We start from the raw sequence: 17596 nt of genomic DNA, 5'->3' as shown, positions 1-17596 counted from the left end.
TACGCATTACGTAATCACGTTGGAAAAGTCACAAGTGGTTAGTTATGCATTTGTGTACTTCGGTTTAAAATAGGTATGGTATGGCAAAAATCTAATTTTCAGATTTTTTCAGTCCGATTTTTCTCCACATTCACTTAAACACTGGTATTTCCACCCTTAGTCACACGTAACCTTTCTAATGTGATTACATAATGTGTGAGGTCGGGCTGGTGCAAAATCATTTCACTAGATAAGACCCTTATTTCTTAGCTAGAATCCCCTTGAAGGTGCATTGAAACGGCAATTTGGACTTTAAACCTGTTGGCCACCATTGAAGTCAACTATATAGAGAAAAGCCCTGGATTGTTTTTCTCAAAAACATTAATTTCCTTGCAGCTGAAGACAGAAAGATCTTAGATCACATATGGGTGAGTGAATTATAAGGAACCTTTGATTCTGGAAGTTAACGTGTCTCTGCGCTTGCAATATGCTGGCCAAGCATTTGCAAAGGCATTTGTGTACTTGTACAGAATATGTTTCTGGCCTCACTGTGCTTCAGATCTCCAGGTCACTGTTGACTAATTAAAATGTTAGCGCAATGGACAGAAACGTTTTGGTTACAAAGCCGGCTTGAAGGCATAAATACTGCTGAGCTGGTGAGTGTGGGGTAGGTGTTTTCATTAACAATGGGAGATGTCAGCACAAAAGCCGTATGTTCTGGTGGCAGCCATAACAGCATGAATGGAAGGGTGAGCAAACTTGGCACACTGATATTGGCATCTGAGTTTCACCTCAGCGGAAACTTGATTCATACAGCAAAAACTACATCTATCAGAGCTGTCGGAGGTAAATGCATCAAAAAGATGCATGAAAATGGATTTATACTAGACACAGTCCTGTTTTTCATTCTGTCTTGGTGCGCATCTTTCAGTTTCAGTCTGTAAAGCGTGCCAAGTCAACAAATAAAAGTGTAACTCTATGCCAAAACCTGGATGAAATATGCATCATGTCTCATATTCAACCTGCGACGCGCATCAAAGTGTCACAGTCGCAATGAGCCATAATCCATATGCACTCTGAGTCAATGCATCTCACTGAAGCTACAAACTATGAGGACATTGTGGTTTTTTATGAGCTTGAAGTGTGGGAAGAAGAGTTTTGGTGATGTTATTGGTGAGGTTAGAAGGGCAAAGGCTGGTTAGTACGATGGACGACTGGTGGTTAAAAAGTGTGAGGGGAGTCAGTGATTGATCAGGAGAACGATGGGGAGGGAGGAGGAAGTATGGGCAAACACAGTGGCACTTTAAGCTCTACCTCCACCTCCATCTTTGAGGATTCAGAAACTGCTGTTGTCAATACAGACTGGTCTTCTATATCTGTCACAGGCTCTGCAGTGGCTTTGGTGAGTTCGTCTTGAAAGGTGTCAGGTTCATGAGTGGGCATGTCGGGTATTGAATCCATCAGATCCACCATTGTTGTTGGAGTTGATTGCACTGGAGTCTTTGGCTGCTCCGTCGCAGCTGGTGAAGTTCCTCGATGAGGTTCTTGAGACAAATACTCCGGCAGCTTAGAGGACACCTCGAGGAAACCTTCTTCCAGATCTTCGGCCTGCTTCTTCTTCTTACGAGATTCTTTCTTGCCTTTCTTATCTCTCTTTTTCTTGTTCTTTTTGCCTTTGCGATCTTTCTTGGAGCGTTTCTTTGGTTCAACAGGCTCGTCTCCCTGCATGAAGTCATCGAGGTTACGGATGGGTTTGGCCTTTTATTCATGGGGCAAGGGGTCAGAGGTCGGGCATAGATGAACAGAATTAAAATAGTTACAAAACAACACAACTTGTAAATCATACCGGCATGCATATGACTGGCTCGCTACATCTCTACATAACTGAATCTAAAATTAAGGTGGCTGACTGATTCTGCTAGACAATGTATTTTTCTCTTTGCAAATTAGGTCACAGTTCAACTTGTTCTCAATTCAGATATGCGCTACATTATCAGCCCACAATTCAAGGGGTCGGAGTTGAGCTGCTTACAGGCTATTATGAGAGGCCCTGACTGAATAGGCTTGATGAGGCCTGTCGGGGGGAGATTATATGAATAATGTGAGAACCAATGCGAGGTGTTGAGATGCCAAGTCGGGCAGGATAGAATGGGATCAGTGTGAGCTCTGGTAATAGGTCAGTAATGTGAGCAATGCTGATGAATCTCGCCATTAGTCCCTCTTTTCTCAGCTGTTGTGGGAACTGAAAGCCAGCTGGCGCTACCTCTGAACGGATGCCGATAGACACTTTTCCTTGAGCCAACTTGGAGAGAGACGCAGACATTTACATTCAGCACACTTGCACAAAACTGGGCGTGGGAGCTGTGAGTAGAAATGAATGTACGATGACCTTAAGCGCTCCTCCCTGAAGGCCGCAGAGAAATGCTAACCCACTGACATGATTACTCACTGGGCTGAGTCACACGCACGTGCAAGTTCACAACAAACACAAATCACCACAATCGAAAAAACATGTTCAAAATGTTGAGGACAAATATGGGCCAAACTGTTTATTTGAAAGATGTAGAGGCTCATGTAGAAAGCCTCTTGTTCCCTAGGCTGTGATTCGAAAATTAATTATGCGATTATAAAAATGCAATCTTCATAATGCTTTTGAGCCAATCACCTGAGCCATAAATTAATATATACACTAATTCAAAAGTTTCTGGTAAGTATAATTCTGGAAAAAAATTCTCATGTTTACCAAGACTGCATTTCTTTATTAAAAAAAGACAATGTAATAAAGTGAAATCATGTCAAAAATATATTTCAATATGTTTTAAAATAGAATTTATTAATGTGATGTGAATTTTCAGCATCATTATTTTCAGATTCATATTCACATGATATTACTAGTGCTGTCAAACGATCAATAGAGACTAATCATATCCCAAATAAAAGTTTTTGTTTACATGATGCATGTGTGTGTGCACTGTGTATATTTATAATGTATGTATTGAAAATATTTATGTGTATTTATTTATATATACATAACACATGCATATTTCGTAAAATAAAAAAATGTATAAATGGATTAATCACAGTTAATTGTTTAACAGCACTAAATATTACATATATTTGCTGTATTATTTAATCAGAATAAATCTATCTATGTATTTATGTGTCCATCTGAGGAGAATTAATTTTCAATATTACCACTGAATCTTATGTTATTAATAGTTCATTTATTTATTTTTATTGTTGTTGTTATTTATATAGTTGGATTTGTATATTTTATTGTTGCAGTGCAATATTTTAGCTATTATTGTGTAAAAAAGCAAAAAGAAAAAAGCAAAGGACCCAATTTTGTCTCTGCAGTTTTACATTAAATCAACTAAATTATTTGTCACAAAAAATATATATATATTGTTCAAATCCTAAAACTAACAGTGTGTTAGTGCCTCGGCACTAAAATCAATTTTATTCCTATGCATGCCTGTGTTGTTTATTGGCTGGCTCAGATGAGTGCTCTGGGAGTCGAGCCCAGAAGCCAGAACAGTAAAAAGTGCAAACAGATAAATGTAAATGTGGACTTGAGAAGCCAAGGCAGCTCAGCCACTCAAAGAAAGTTTTGACAGGGCTCTTCCAAAAAGAGGAAGACATTTTTGGCCAAGCTGGAACAAATTATGTCTTCATAACGTCCTGCAATTTTCTGGAAAATGGCGAAGCTGGTTGCTCAGTTCATTGGGAAAACAAGTGTTTCTTTCTCTGTTCGCGCATGATACTTAAATGCTAAAACATGAGGAGTCTGGAGAATAATACAAGGCGAAATGAATGGACCAATAAATCTGGGAGGAAAAACAATGTGTTAGATGTAAAATAAATCAGACGGAAATAACAAGAAAAGAAGACAAAGAGCTTTTTGGACTACATGGGGAGCCAAACTCTTAGAGAAATCACTAACCTCTTCAGGATCCAGACTCTGGGTACTGTAGGGCAAAGGGCTGTCACAATCAGGAATGTAATCTTGGCAGTAGACCGCCGCAGCCTGAGGATCATCCACGAGCAAGAGCTGCTGGATCTCGCCCTGTAATACACACATATAACATTCGCATTGATTCGGTAATATTCACTGTACTGCGGTAATTCTTGATCAAAGAGAAATAAAACCCCGTTTAACACTATATAACAGCAGAACATGCTGATGTAAAGCAGAAAATTAATTTAAGATGAAAAACAACTTGTGTAACACTGATGAAATCGGGGTAAAACTTGTGGAATCTATTTTATTTGCATATCGCATTAGGCATTTTGGAAGCACACTGCAAATAAGAAATCTTCATTTCAAAAATATATTTTCAGCCTGTATTTGACTGCAGTCTCTATCTAAAAGAAAATAGTGCGTAGTAATGGGCAGTAGTAATGCAGTGTTAGTGCCAGTGTGTAGGATGCGCATTTTAAAAATCACTATATATCTGTGACTTTGTTGCACCCAAGACTGAAATCAGGCCCTAACCAAGGGATTAGTGTGATAACCACAATTGTGGATTATGGATTAATTTTTAACCTATTAAGTGTGTGATTAAGAGTGATTATGTGCATGTTTTAAAATAAAAATATTCTTTGGAAGAAGATCAAATGCAATATTTTAAAAATCCTACCCCCTTTTTATTTTTTCTTTATTTATTCTCTATATATGTCTTTATGATGCGAATAAAAAAACATCCTCACTTTTTTTTAAATAAAAATTATTTATTATTTGGCTGCAAAGAAAATATTCTCCATTTCAAAGTAGTTTTAAAAAAGTTTTCAGATATAATAAAAATGCAAGCAGCATCGATACCATATTTTCATTTCATTACATTAAAGATAGTATGATCTCTAATATCTAAATGTAAAATGTATTTAAACACAAATATACACACAAACACCAGTATGATGCTCCTATATGATAAATATATTGAAAATGTAGAAATGCTCAAATCCATACTGAATTCTTAACTGAAAATATCTTTAAAACCTATTGCATATTTGAAATCAAGATGCAATACCATAGGACAGAACGCCCCCTACTGAAAGGCAGCCATAATTCCATGAAATTACTTAGACATTTTAAGCAGCCTAATTTTCAGACGTTAGAACAGAACACATACATATATATTCACAATAAAGAGATCTTTCATCATAAGGCCAATGGAGAATCTTTGACTCATCGCTGGGGTCCTGCCAGCACATCAGTGGGAGGAAGAACAAGAGGTCAAAAACTGGCAATACCCTAGATACCACACAAACTCATTCAGCAGTAGAGTAGAGCCAAACCACAGCATTTCTCACACTAATCTGACATATGCTGGATCTTAAAAAGAAAATAAATCAGTATACCTAGCCAACTAATTACACTCCACTGATCCCACAAGTGTTCTCTTCTCTCTATCTGTCGGATGAAATTAGAGCCTCATGCTTGACAACTCAAGGACTCAACAAACCTGTTAACACAGTTTTGTTTCTGCATGCTTTAAACCAACCATTTAGTATCAGTGGACCAGACATGAACTGGATGTTATGGATCTTATCTGCATCTTCTAAGCAGAAACACAAACAACTGACAAAAAAATACTAGAAACAACTTGTGGATAATCAGCTGTTTGTTTTGTGTGTGCGCATGTGTGTGTGTGTGTTCTAGTTCAGTTCTCTAGTTCAGAAAGACTTCCTCAGCTCTTTAGCAATTTGTAAGAATCTGGAAGCAATAGACGCATTAACCCTGACCATAGTCCCCAGGCTCTCCAGCAGCTCTCCCACGCTGAGAGATTTGGACTGGAATATAAGTCCTCTGGATTCCCCCTCAATCCAGGGCCTGGGAACTGGCTTCAGATTGGGTTGAATTTACACATCCCCCAGTACCAGCCTCACCCAGATCACAATGACCCCGTGCTCTACTGGAAACATTAGAATGAGTGGGCAGGGGACCCAGAGAGAAAGAAAAAAATAAGGGGATTTAGTCATCATTCATCATCGAGGTTTGATCTGAAAAGCAGAACGAAGAAGGATGAGATTTCTTTTCTTTTCTTTTAAAGCTCAAGACGTGGTGCAGACTCTTAATCATGGCACAAATAGAGATGATATGCCACACTAAACTAAACTAAAAGCCTTGCTGCCCAGACAGTCAATGACTAGACACATTTATTTAAGGAAAGTGTCTTCAGGCCACCATCACCATGTCGTGTCTGGTTAGCTTGTGAATATTCTTAGTCATTAAAGTGAATATTTAGTCACCAGATTTTGTTTTCTGGTAGGAAGTGAATCACCAGGTTGGAATAAAAGAAACCTAATAATAATTAAATGATGAAAAAAATAATAAAAAATACAAATAGTATTCATTTTACTAAAGACCACAGAACCAGACATAAAAGTCACCTTTAGAATTGTTAGGATTTGTTCGTAGAATTGTTGATTTGATAGGATATAGAACAATCTTTGGAATTGAAAAAAAAAATATCCTAATGATTTTACCATAAAAGAAAAATGATTAATTCTGACCCATGCAGTGAATTTGTTAGCTTTTGCTACCAATATACCCATGCCTATTTATGACTGGTTTTGTGCTCCAGGCTTACATATTTAAAATATGTTTCTGTCATACTAAGCATAGTTCAAATAAAAACATTATTAGGAGTACAACTTCTGCACGATGCACATATCTTAATATTAAGACTAAAATGTTTTTTAATATCATTATTAATGAGGATTGTATGATTTGAACACTCTTTGAATGAAATATATTTTAAGAGTTCCAGAAGTATACTTTTTTATTAACTCACGACCAAAGCACATACACAAGATTGTGGGATATTACAAACAATGAATGTAACTTCTATGATCTATGCTGCCATTAAAAATAGACCAGATGGAGACATCTTAGTAAACAGGATGTCACATAAACGTTGGGATTGGGATGCACCCTTTGACTGAAAAGACAGAAGTTTTAGACGTATTCATATTGAAGGAAGCTTCTGAGATAGTTTCTTGCTCTTAACAGGATTTGTTAACAATGACACATTGTTTTGGGCTGGATTTGGGACACATGAAATGGAATGGGATGTGTATTGTGTTTCTTTGGGTGGTGTTTCAGCCAAAACAGCTAAAGGCAAACAGCAGTATTGGATGGGTGGAGTTGGGGAGGTAAAGTTATTGCAGTGGGCGGCTGTAGGACATGTGGCGTGTGCTACATTGGACATAAAGAAACATCTGTTTTTTTGTGGTGGGAGCAGATAGAGGACCCTTAAATGCACATTAGACCGACAATAGCATTCCCGCTGAGTGTTTCTGTGGCTTAAAATATATAAAACCACACTGGTCAGAATGTTAGTTGATGTCCTGAGGGTGCTTTGCAGTGCAAGCCCTCCTCGTGCCAGAAGTCAAGCATGAGGATACAGCCAAGAGCAGTGATGGGACCTCAACACTAATCTACATCTAGACAGAACCATCAAGCACAAGAAACAAGAGATTAGTCATGGAGTTTCAGTGCATGTTCAAACATATCAACGTTGTTCATCTGAATGTTATATAAACACCAAGAGAGTCATATATATGAACCCAAACACACTGCACAATGAAACCAAATACCCACCATTTATCAAGAAAACTTCACAGTTTTGAAAAGATGCCCTTTGGCTCTTAGCAGGGCTGATAATGGAGATCATACAAAAAGCCAGTGTAGTGGAATGCGTCTTCCAAAACGTTTTCTTTTTTTACCTTAATGCCTTTCTGAACCTGTTTGACTTTTTTTCTTCTGTGGTAATCTGAATTAATCTAAAATAATATGCTAGACATTTTTTTATTTGATAATGACACAAAGCACCATAAAAATATAAAAATTGTGTAAAAGCAATTGAAAAGCAACCAAACTGAAAGCTTTTAGTGTAAAACAGTCTTAAATTTAGGTCGATACACACAGTTTATCTTTCACTGTTAACCACTTCAACCGGATTGAATTAATGATTGACTTAGATCTAATTCATGAATTAATTGTTCGATCAATTTGGGAAAAGGATTGATCCAAAATTTGTATTTGTTTCGAATGAAATCTGCCGTTGATCGTTTTTTCCTGATCTTTATTATATAACAACTTTAACTTCTGTTGAAGCACAACTTTGTCCGATTTTGTCACTTTCATTACATCCAAAAACGATGCTGTATGGTGTAAAGAAGGTCATACTAGTTTGAAGTGAGTATGAATAAAAAAATAAATTCATATTATACCTTTAAGGTGTGTTGATGCTTTAAAAAAAACAGCAATGAAATACAATAAACATTCTCATTAAAAGGCTTTGAAAATACACTCTTCAACAACAGGTTTTATTATTTTAAATGAAATATCTGAGATAGTCCCCAAAATAGACAAAGTACGAAGAATAAAGGGTCATTCAGACAGCACTAATACTCAGGTGAGTAGGGTGGTACGCTCAGGTATTCTCTAGAAGTGAAAACAAGCCTGAACAGCACCTGTTTATCCCTCTTTGTGGAAACAAGACCCCAATGTTAGCAGCCCAGACAACTGCTTCTAATCAACTCTATTTCAAACTATTCAATTAAACATAAAACAAACAGACTGCCACTGCTTATTCCATTAAAGCAAAGCAGAGGCATGCTTATATATGAATTTTGTATGAACGCAAATTAGGCTGATCTGAGATTCCCCCGTCACCTCTCAAGAGAAATATCTTGTTTGCTGTTTGCTTGAAAGTCTCTAGGGAGTACAACGAGCGTATACTGCAGCATTTATAAAGAAGCTGAAGAGGGAATATGAAACTACAGCACAGAGTGCATTAATTAGCACAAGAAAGCTTATTAGGCTCACAAAGCCTACACAGAACATGTCTGGGTCATATTTCATCCCAGTCCAACCACAAATTATATTTGTAAAGCCAAAAGTAAATATTCAAATAAATGAATACAGTTATTTACACTGCAAAGTATTAATCATCATTATATTATTCTGCATTTATTATGTATTATCAAGCAATGCCTTATTATGTTCAGTCTGTGGTGTAAGAAGATTGCATTAGCAATTAAATAAATACATTTTTATCTATTTTAGTAGTAGTTCACTATATGTAGAATTCCTTACGTAAGCCCTGCGCACACTAGCAAAAAAAATATCCAAAATTATGTCTGGTGTCTGAATAATATTTTGGGTTGACTGTTTGTATATATATTGACATGCTGATCTGGTCTGATTGTGTTTTACTGAAGAAACTAAATCATCTACATCTTGGGGGTAAGCAGATAAACATCAAATTTTCATTTTTGGGTGAACTACCCCTTTAAGAAAATCTTAACCTGATTGGACTAACTGCGTAATAAATTTCCCTGTATTCCATTTCATACCTCGAATACTTCCTCATCTAGCAACCGCGTCCCAAAAACGGCGACTCCGTCTGTGCTGACCACAGGGCTGTCTCCACGCATCAATTCCAGCGTCTGCAGCTTCTTACAGTCCAGGTACAGCGTAACAGACTTGCCCTCCACGCTATAGGCTATCCGATGCCATCTGAGAAGAGATGACAGCAGGGTTAATCAGTGTCAACAACAGCAATGCTTTATCACAGTACTACCCCAGGGGTAAAAGTGATATTTACTGCTCTTCCAGGAGCGTGGCTATTAAAGGTGGGTGACGTAAATGTGAAAGAACTTTCTATAAATGGATACTGTGATGCTTTGGTACCATAGCCGGATCAGGATTTGGAAACTGTGTTTTTATTCTTCAAGAGCCACATTTAAAATAGCTCTCCTCCTCCAACAATTATACATGTTGGAATACGTCTACTAGTTATAATGTATTAATGAATGCAAGACATGATTCATAGTGCATAATAATGTGAATACAAAGTATTTCCAATGCTATTTAAGACAAAAAAAAGGATTCCACTTGTCTCTGTTTACATTTAATAACATCCATCTCAGCTGAAATGATAAAAGATAAATAAATATTATGATTAAAATAATATCTTGTATAATCTGCAAATTTATCTCAGCAGATCACATAAATCGCATGACAAATATTAATATTAATAGGTATTCATTCAGTCTCCTTTTAATTTAACTACTTTTTCCACTTTTCTTTGCTTATTACAGATTCCTCTTTTAATTGAATTAATTGAATAAATCATGAAAATGCAATAGCTTTTTTTTCCTCTAGAACTATTTTCTTCTTTCGCTGACATCACCAAGGCCACATCCTCTTAATGTTTACCAATAGACAATTTCTTATTAGCTATATTAGCATTTAGGCATTTATGTAGCAATATCACATTTAGTCTGAATTTAGTCCGTTATGAAGTAAAATCGGTTGTGAATGACAAATATTATCGGCTACAAAAAAAGAAAACTTCAGAGCCTTTAAGGCTACCAGGAATGCATTAATGCACTCACTTCCCATCAGCCAGATTGATTTTCTTAAAAATGGGGTAGAGATCTGGAGCTGGCTGGCCTCGGTGGTCTTCATAGAGGAATACAGGCGATCGGCCAAGTTCCAGCCCCAGCTGTTGGACTCCCTGCTCATCATACAAAGACAGCAGGAAGAATTGAGAGTTCTTCTTAGCCTTGACCGTGGTCATCAGAGAGAAGTTTTCAGGGAAAGCAGAATCTATGAAGAAAAGAGCAAAGCATAGTTCACATATAACATAATGCTTGTAGAATCTGCACTTAAAAAAATCTTATGGCCTTAAATGCTTGTAAGGCTGTGCAAACACGTTTCAAAGAGTCCATACCTGGAAAGAACTGTTTAGTTGGGGCACTGAGTTGAATCTTTTTGTCTATCCTGTAAGCCATGTCTGTTTCTGAAGTGCCCTTTCTTTCGGTGCACAGGCCGGCCTCTGCGGACACTCCCTCCATGTTTTCAGACAGCTCCAGGACCCGTAATACATCGATCAGATTAGCTGTAGGCAAAAAAGGAAAAAGTTTTTTACTTTTATTTGCAGGCTGACATGAACTGACTACTGCATAAAAAAAACGTATCTTAGTTGGAGGCACTTGTTTGATGGAGATGTTTATTTGAGTATTAATAGTTCAGAATGTTAATTTATTAAAATCTGAGTTGATCTCTTGATAATTTAAAATGGTGACAAATCCAGTAAAAGAAACTTGAAATTAAAATACAAGTGCAAACTGAATGTAATGTTTTTAACTGTGAGGTAATTTAAATACAGTTAGCTGAACTTCATAGTGCTTTTTTAACCACTGAAGTATGACTTAAGTACATGTGTGCATGTATTTTCATAATTACCTGTTTCCAATGACTTATGGTTAAAGTGTCCTGCAGTACATTACTTTAATGTCATTATTACTGCAATCTATTTCATATTTTTACATATATATGTACTGTAATCAACAAACTACAAACCTTTGTAATGACTGAAGTTACAATTTTGTATACATTAAAACTATAAAGCAATTTAGATGTGCTTAAATATGTTAATCAAAACATCATATGTGCAGACTATTAAAAAATTAAAACACAACGATTAAAAATGTACATTAAAGTAAACCTTTACAATTTTCGAACTGTGGTGCTTAGCAGTTTATTCAGATTATTCGATTTTGCATGTGCTGAAATGATTCTAGATAGGAACACTATGAGGAATGTAAAGAACAAGACTAGAGCCTGATGGCCCTGCAGCTGTATTGTTCACTAAGCCAATCCCCTTTGGGTCACGGCAAGATCGAACAACAAGCTGAGAGTTTGGCTGCTGTTAGTTTGCTGATCTGCAGCCAGCTCAAAGTGTGTCGATCTAGTTGGATGCTTCACGATACAGGCACGTTCAAATCAAGGCCACAGCTGGTTATGGATGGGGGTGTCATTATGGGATAGAGCTATGACACACAGTCTAGCCTGAGATAGTTAAACACACACCTGACAGGTGACACCTGTCAGCGCCTCTTTTTTTTTTTTTTTAAAACGTCTCAGCGACTTCCACTATCTAATATTCACGATCACTTGAAATGTATTCACGGGAAAGTTCACTTGAAATAACTTCTGTTGATGTTTAATGACTTTATAATTGCACAGGTTAATCTGATGAATCTAACCGGAGGGGGGGGGGTTTCTTTTGACTGACCTCAACCTTTGGCATGTGTGTCAGCTGAAACAAGGATCCTAAATTTAAATTACCCTCCTGTTTCTATGGCCTCCTTTTCTCTCCACTGTTATTTAAACGTGCCAACCAACTGCCTGCCGGAAAAAAAGCATTGCATTTTATGGCATTATTTATTTGTTTAGCAGATGCCTTTATTTTGGGCTGGCTCAAAGCATGGCAACAGGCTAGTAAAACGGCAGTGCTAAAATCCAGGCGAGACTCAAACACAACGGAAAACATCAGGTACTCATTTAACGGTACTTCAGACAGGGTTGTGTCAATATGCTGTGCCATATATTTCATTACACAGATCTTGTAAATAAATGATGTTTTCGGCTCACTGCCCATTGTCTCACAAACACGCATAAACGCGCCACCCAACTCAGCCACATCTGTTAATGTTCACCGGTTAAAGTCCATCAGTCTGAGGTGAAATGTATTCAGTAAATCTGTCTGTTTAACTAAATGGGATATGGATGGTTGAAAAAATACATCCACTTGAGAGAGCTGGTATCTGTACACTATTGTCATGCTCTCATTTAAATACACATATTTTTGTAGACACATCCACATAAGAAACAGGTCAGTAAGTCAGTGGTGTTTATATGTCTGAGCAGCCATGTAATCTGCATCAGAACAGGCCCAATTATCACAGGACCCTAGTAGGGTTCAGCCTTGCAAATGTCAGACATCTTGACTCTACATCTCAGCCAAAACCATAATTCTGACTGCTGTCTAATCCAAAACCGGTCAATTGTGAAGTCTGACAAAACAAGAATTTGCCCTAATAATGCCTTTGAAATACATATGTGCACAACCATTCAAAAGGTTGAGGTAAATCAGATTTCTTTTTTGAAAGAAACTAATGTTTTTTGTCTGTCATTTTAAGATCCTGTAATGTGACACATGAGTATTAAAAAAATTAACATTTAATGTTTCTCAGTTAATATATTAAAAACTCTACACATAAGAAATTAGGAAAATGTTCATTTTAAAATAAAACTGAAAAACGAAATAAAATACTTAAAATACTTTTAGATGATATATAGTAAGTCACAGTGCGGTGTCACAATTTGAAATTGTGTGTCAACCCATTAATAGTTAATACCTTGAGCTCAAAGTGACTTGTTTAGCAAATAATTAAAATGAAATTCTAGAGGGAATGGGTGAATCAGTTAAATATCTGCCCTCTGACCTCAAACAAATTCACATGACAGTAATAACAGTGGCCTAATGGTTTGAGAACAGGAGGAGAAATGCCTCCTCCGAGTGAGAATTCTTTCAGCACATTCCCAAGAAACCCAGCTCATAGTGAAAATGATCTTCAATGCTCTCAGAACAAAGCATCCGAGACAAGACTGTCATGTTACTTCCCAAATTAAAGAGGCATCAACATTTATGACATTAAACCAATAACATTTCAGACTAACTTAAATATTCAGTGAAGTACAGTGTGTAGGAATACCAAAGTTTGAAATACTGCATGGGAAATATCCTACAAATAACCTTAAATGGTCACAAAGTCGGATGGGATAGGATAGTAGCAGGATAGAAACTGTAAAAGCATGCCCAACATGCCCAAAATAAACCCTGTTTAACAAATCCTTTACAAAATAGGCCCTTCTCCACTGAGATCTCCTGAGGTCTAGGGAATGTTCCTCCCTCCCTCAGCATCATGAAGGGGCCTGGGGCAGGTGGCTGGACGCCATGTTGGATATCCGGAGCCAGTCCAGAAACAACATGCTGATGCTCTGTACATCCGCCAAGAGCCAATCCTGAGCCAAGTCTACAAATCACATTCATCAGAAGCTGTGAAACCCAAGGCGGTGCTACCTGTCTGTTATATTCACCTGCACGCTCCAGCCAAGTGCTGCTCTTACAGATCTACCTGTAGCTATGTCACCTACACCTGTCTGGGTGTGGCCTTCTGGCACATCCCAATATGCTTTGTTTTGGGGGAGTTATCCAGTGGAGGCGGCTTTCCAGCATCACCTCAAATAACTGCTGAACAAATTCAAGATTTATGTGAGTTGCAAATTACTTAGAATGCTTGATGAGTGAACCTACTCACCCCATAAACACATCTAAGCGTGTATCTAGAACTCTGGACTAAAAAAATTGTTCACCCAAAACCTGTATGAATTTTTTTCTTCTGTTGAACACAAAAGGAGATGTGGGTTACCAAACAGATTCTGGTCCGACTGACTTCCATAGTAGGGAAAAGTCAATGGGCACCACAAAATATCTTCTTTTGTGTTCAACAGAAGAACACAATTCAGACAGTTTTTGAAAAACATGAGAAGAAGTAAATAATTTTTTTTCTGTGAACTATTCCACTTAAGTTGGTGAAAATATTCACTCTAAACCATTTGTGTTTAATCTAAATGCAAACTATAATAAGTGTTTGTTTAATAGAAGTTAATATGCAGTTATGTGTCTAAGACATTGTACTCTGTTTGCACTTAATATTATTTTATACTAAAGTGTTCTTCTTTTTCACAAGGGTATCACTCTCATTGCGTTTGTCACATTGTATCCCTCTTCCCCTACGCAGGGGGCTTCCAAAAGAGGTCAGAAAAACAAAACCATGAACCAACTCAAACACTACAAATACTATTTTTGTATATCATATGATTACTTTTCCAGTCTATCCAATTAAACTCTGAATGAACCAGTGAAGTGATTTGGTTAAAGTCTATTGAAACATTATGTTACTGATTTCATGTTTGCACAATATGTACTAAATTCTGCAACATGATACACTGTGGTTTATACTGGCTTGTCTGCACTCACCATGAGCATCCTTTGAGCATCCTACCATCTCCAAGTTCTCACATCGTCCCACGTCTTTATTTACTGAAAGCAGTGCACTTGGGATAGGAGTCTTGGTTAAATTATTAGCTGTAAAATAAACTATAATTTGAGGGAACTCCCTTTAGTGTTCATCAGTCAGTATATATCCTCCCACATCGACTCGAGACCACAGGAATATTTACCACACCATGAGAAAGACTCCGGCGGTCTGGAGTTTCTCTCAACGGCTTTTCATAACATAATACCACGAACTGATATCTATTTACTTATTATGAAACTTACTATGAAACACTTCTGCAATTTTACATATTACTGGAGTCACATAGAAATAAGTACTAAATCTGTGAAAAGCAGCATCCTTTCTGAGGCTGAATATAATAGAATTACTGGTCATGACCCCTGACCTCAAGGGGCCTGGAGCCAAACCCTGTAGACAGCAGAAGCAATGAAGCGAGGAAAGATGGGACAATGCAGCTCAAACACACCCAAAGGCACTCCAGAAACGCGACGAGCCCTTAGCCATGGTCTATAGTTACTCGCACTTTAACACTCTTTCCACATTAGACTAGCAAAAACGCAGTTCAAATCTCAAGTTTCCTTCGTTGTGGTGTCGGATCCTATTTCACCTCGTTTGTCTTTCAACAAACTCTTTCATTTGTTCATACTCTTCCAAGAAAGCGTAGGATGGTGGTTAAATGCGTGGAAGTAATCAACTAAGATCTCCCCAGAGGACTAACGCTGAACTGCTCTGCAAAAACTTTGAGATCTTGGAGCATAAACGTGATTGAGATTTGAGTCCGGGTCTGTTTCGTGTTATCGCTAATGTTTGGAAGTCGTTCAGAATGGTGGCTGGATGCTGTTAGAGAAAGCCTGGAATCTGCTCCACCGCAGCAGCAAACTCTTTCCCTCTAGGAGTCACGCTCCACTAAACCCACAGTTTGGACGGAACAAGATTGTTTAATACCATCCCCATCTCGCGCAACATGCATTCCCAGCTGAAAATAAAGAAACTATGGCTTCTCAGTTGCAAGATCTGCCATTTCTCTAGTGTGTTGAGAGTTTGATGGCAGTGGGAGCAGTATGTGGGCTTAGAGAGGCGCTGTGGAGCACTGTGGGATACTATATCCAGCGTACTTAAGAGTCTGGGAACTGCTGAGTGGACGGTGCTATTGTGCCAGGGAGGTGAGCATCATTACACATCGGTCTCACATTCCACTCCCTGTAAAGTTTGTTTTGTGATATTTGCTCACTGTGAAACATGCTGCAAGGCTCACTGTAAGTGGGTCCACAAAGGAAACACCTGCTGTCCTTACATATATACAAATGCAACACACAAACAGTCCAGTCTAGGACAGACCAGATAGAGCTATGCATTACTTCAAAAAATTTAAGGCATCTCTGAGTAAAGGTGACATTTACATAGGTGACCATTTTAAGTGAAATCCAATCTGTAAGTCCTTGTAAAGGCGAATAATAAAGTTGTGAATAAAGTCGTTATTTTTGGTTTTTGCTCACAAAAAGTAGCAGCTCCCCTTGGTGTCACTAATTGTGCGGAAATCTATCTATTATAGGCAAGTGGCTTTGATTGCAATCTTAGCTTATCTAATCAAAATGTGAAACAAATCACTATTTCACAATCAAATCAAACAGGGTACAACTACTTTTGCTTAAAATAGTGGAAATATTTTTGTCTTTCTCGAAATAACTAATTTCCGGTTACTTTACTTTACTCTCAAACAAGGGGTCCAATCCTGCTTTTGGAGGGACAGAAAGTTGTTTACATGGATATCATAATGTAAATGAGTACCTCACTGCTCTTACACGATCAGGCCTTTAATGCAAAATACACTATACAGCCACATAAAAATGAGGATGGAGCTCTGCTTCTGTGAGCCAGATGTTTGTATTGTTTCTGGATGGAGGACACATTTTGCACAGCAGCACTGATGGCCCAAGTTCCTCAGCAGCAGGGAACCATGTCTGTTTAGAGAAAAGTAGGGCCCTTTTGAGTGGAATCTCCCATCCTCTTTGGCGTCTTGACTTTAAATATTCTCAACCATACTGTTTCATGTATTTGTTTGTTCAGTGGGATCAAAAAGAACATGCATGGCTGCTCTACTGCAGGAGTTCCCAAACAGGCCGTGTGAAGTGAGGATCTGGGGAGGCAGAGAGAGAGGCAGGGACCAGGCATGGACCAGGGACACGTGACAACCATAAAGAAAAGATGCAACATTAGAAATAGTCCTCCCACAGCTTTAGAACTCAATGCCTTTGAAGAGGATGGGCCAGATAGACTGGATATAAATAAAGGGAGGAAGAGGGACAGAAGAATCCCAAACAGAAAAAATGCCTTTGTTCTCCATGTCAGACATGACAACACACTGTGGCTACAAAGTCCTGCAGTTAAACACATGAAAGTAATGCCAGACTTTCTCGGGGTGATCATGCAAATACCCGACAGCTGACTCAGTTAACCACATCCTGCTCCATCATATCAGAATCCACCGCTGCACCAGACTGGAGTGATACCATTGCGACTGCACCTCTGCGGATGCCCTTCATACTCAAATGATGCCTTCATTGCAATTATAAAATCTACAAATTTACCTTAATAGCGCCAGCACTCAAGGTACATGAATCGCACAAGTTTTTATGAAACATATGATCTAATATCACTTTGCTTAGTGATT

General features: G+C 37.9%; 1 protein-coding gene across 2 annotated transcripts in view; it reads right to left on the bottom strand.

Moving 5' to 3' along the window:
* col5a3a (collagen, type V, alpha 3a) overlaps positions 1-17596 on the bottom strand; it is a 47113-nt gene that overhangs the window by 27239 nt on the left and 2278 nt on the right. The window contains exons 2-6 of one of the 2 annotated variants that reach the window (XM_043235655.1): positions 10728-10895; positions 10390-10603; positions 9346-9508; positions 3923-4045; positions 1294-1737 (exon numbers count right to left, since the gene is read on the bottom strand). In XM_043235655.1, coding sequence (XP_043091590.1) covers positions 1294-1737; positions 3923-4045; positions 9346-9508; positions 10390-10603; positions 10728-10895 — 1112 coding nt within the window. The remainder of the gene's footprint in view (positions 1-1293; positions 1738-3922; positions 4046-9345; positions 9509-10389; positions 10604-10727; positions 10896-17596) is intronic. The other variant, XM_043235656.1, reaches the window with a different exon arrangement.

Source organism: Puntigrus tetrazona, chromosome 3 (assembly GCF_018831695.1).
Source record: "Puntigrus tetrazona isolate hp1 chromosome 3, ASM1883169v1, whole genome shotgun sequence".
Classification (NCBI taxonomy): Eukaryota; Metazoa; Chordata; class Actinopteri; order Cypriniformes; family Cyprinidae; genus Puntigrus; species Puntigrus tetrazona.
This window is presented reverse-complemented; position numbering and strand designations above follow the sequence as displayed.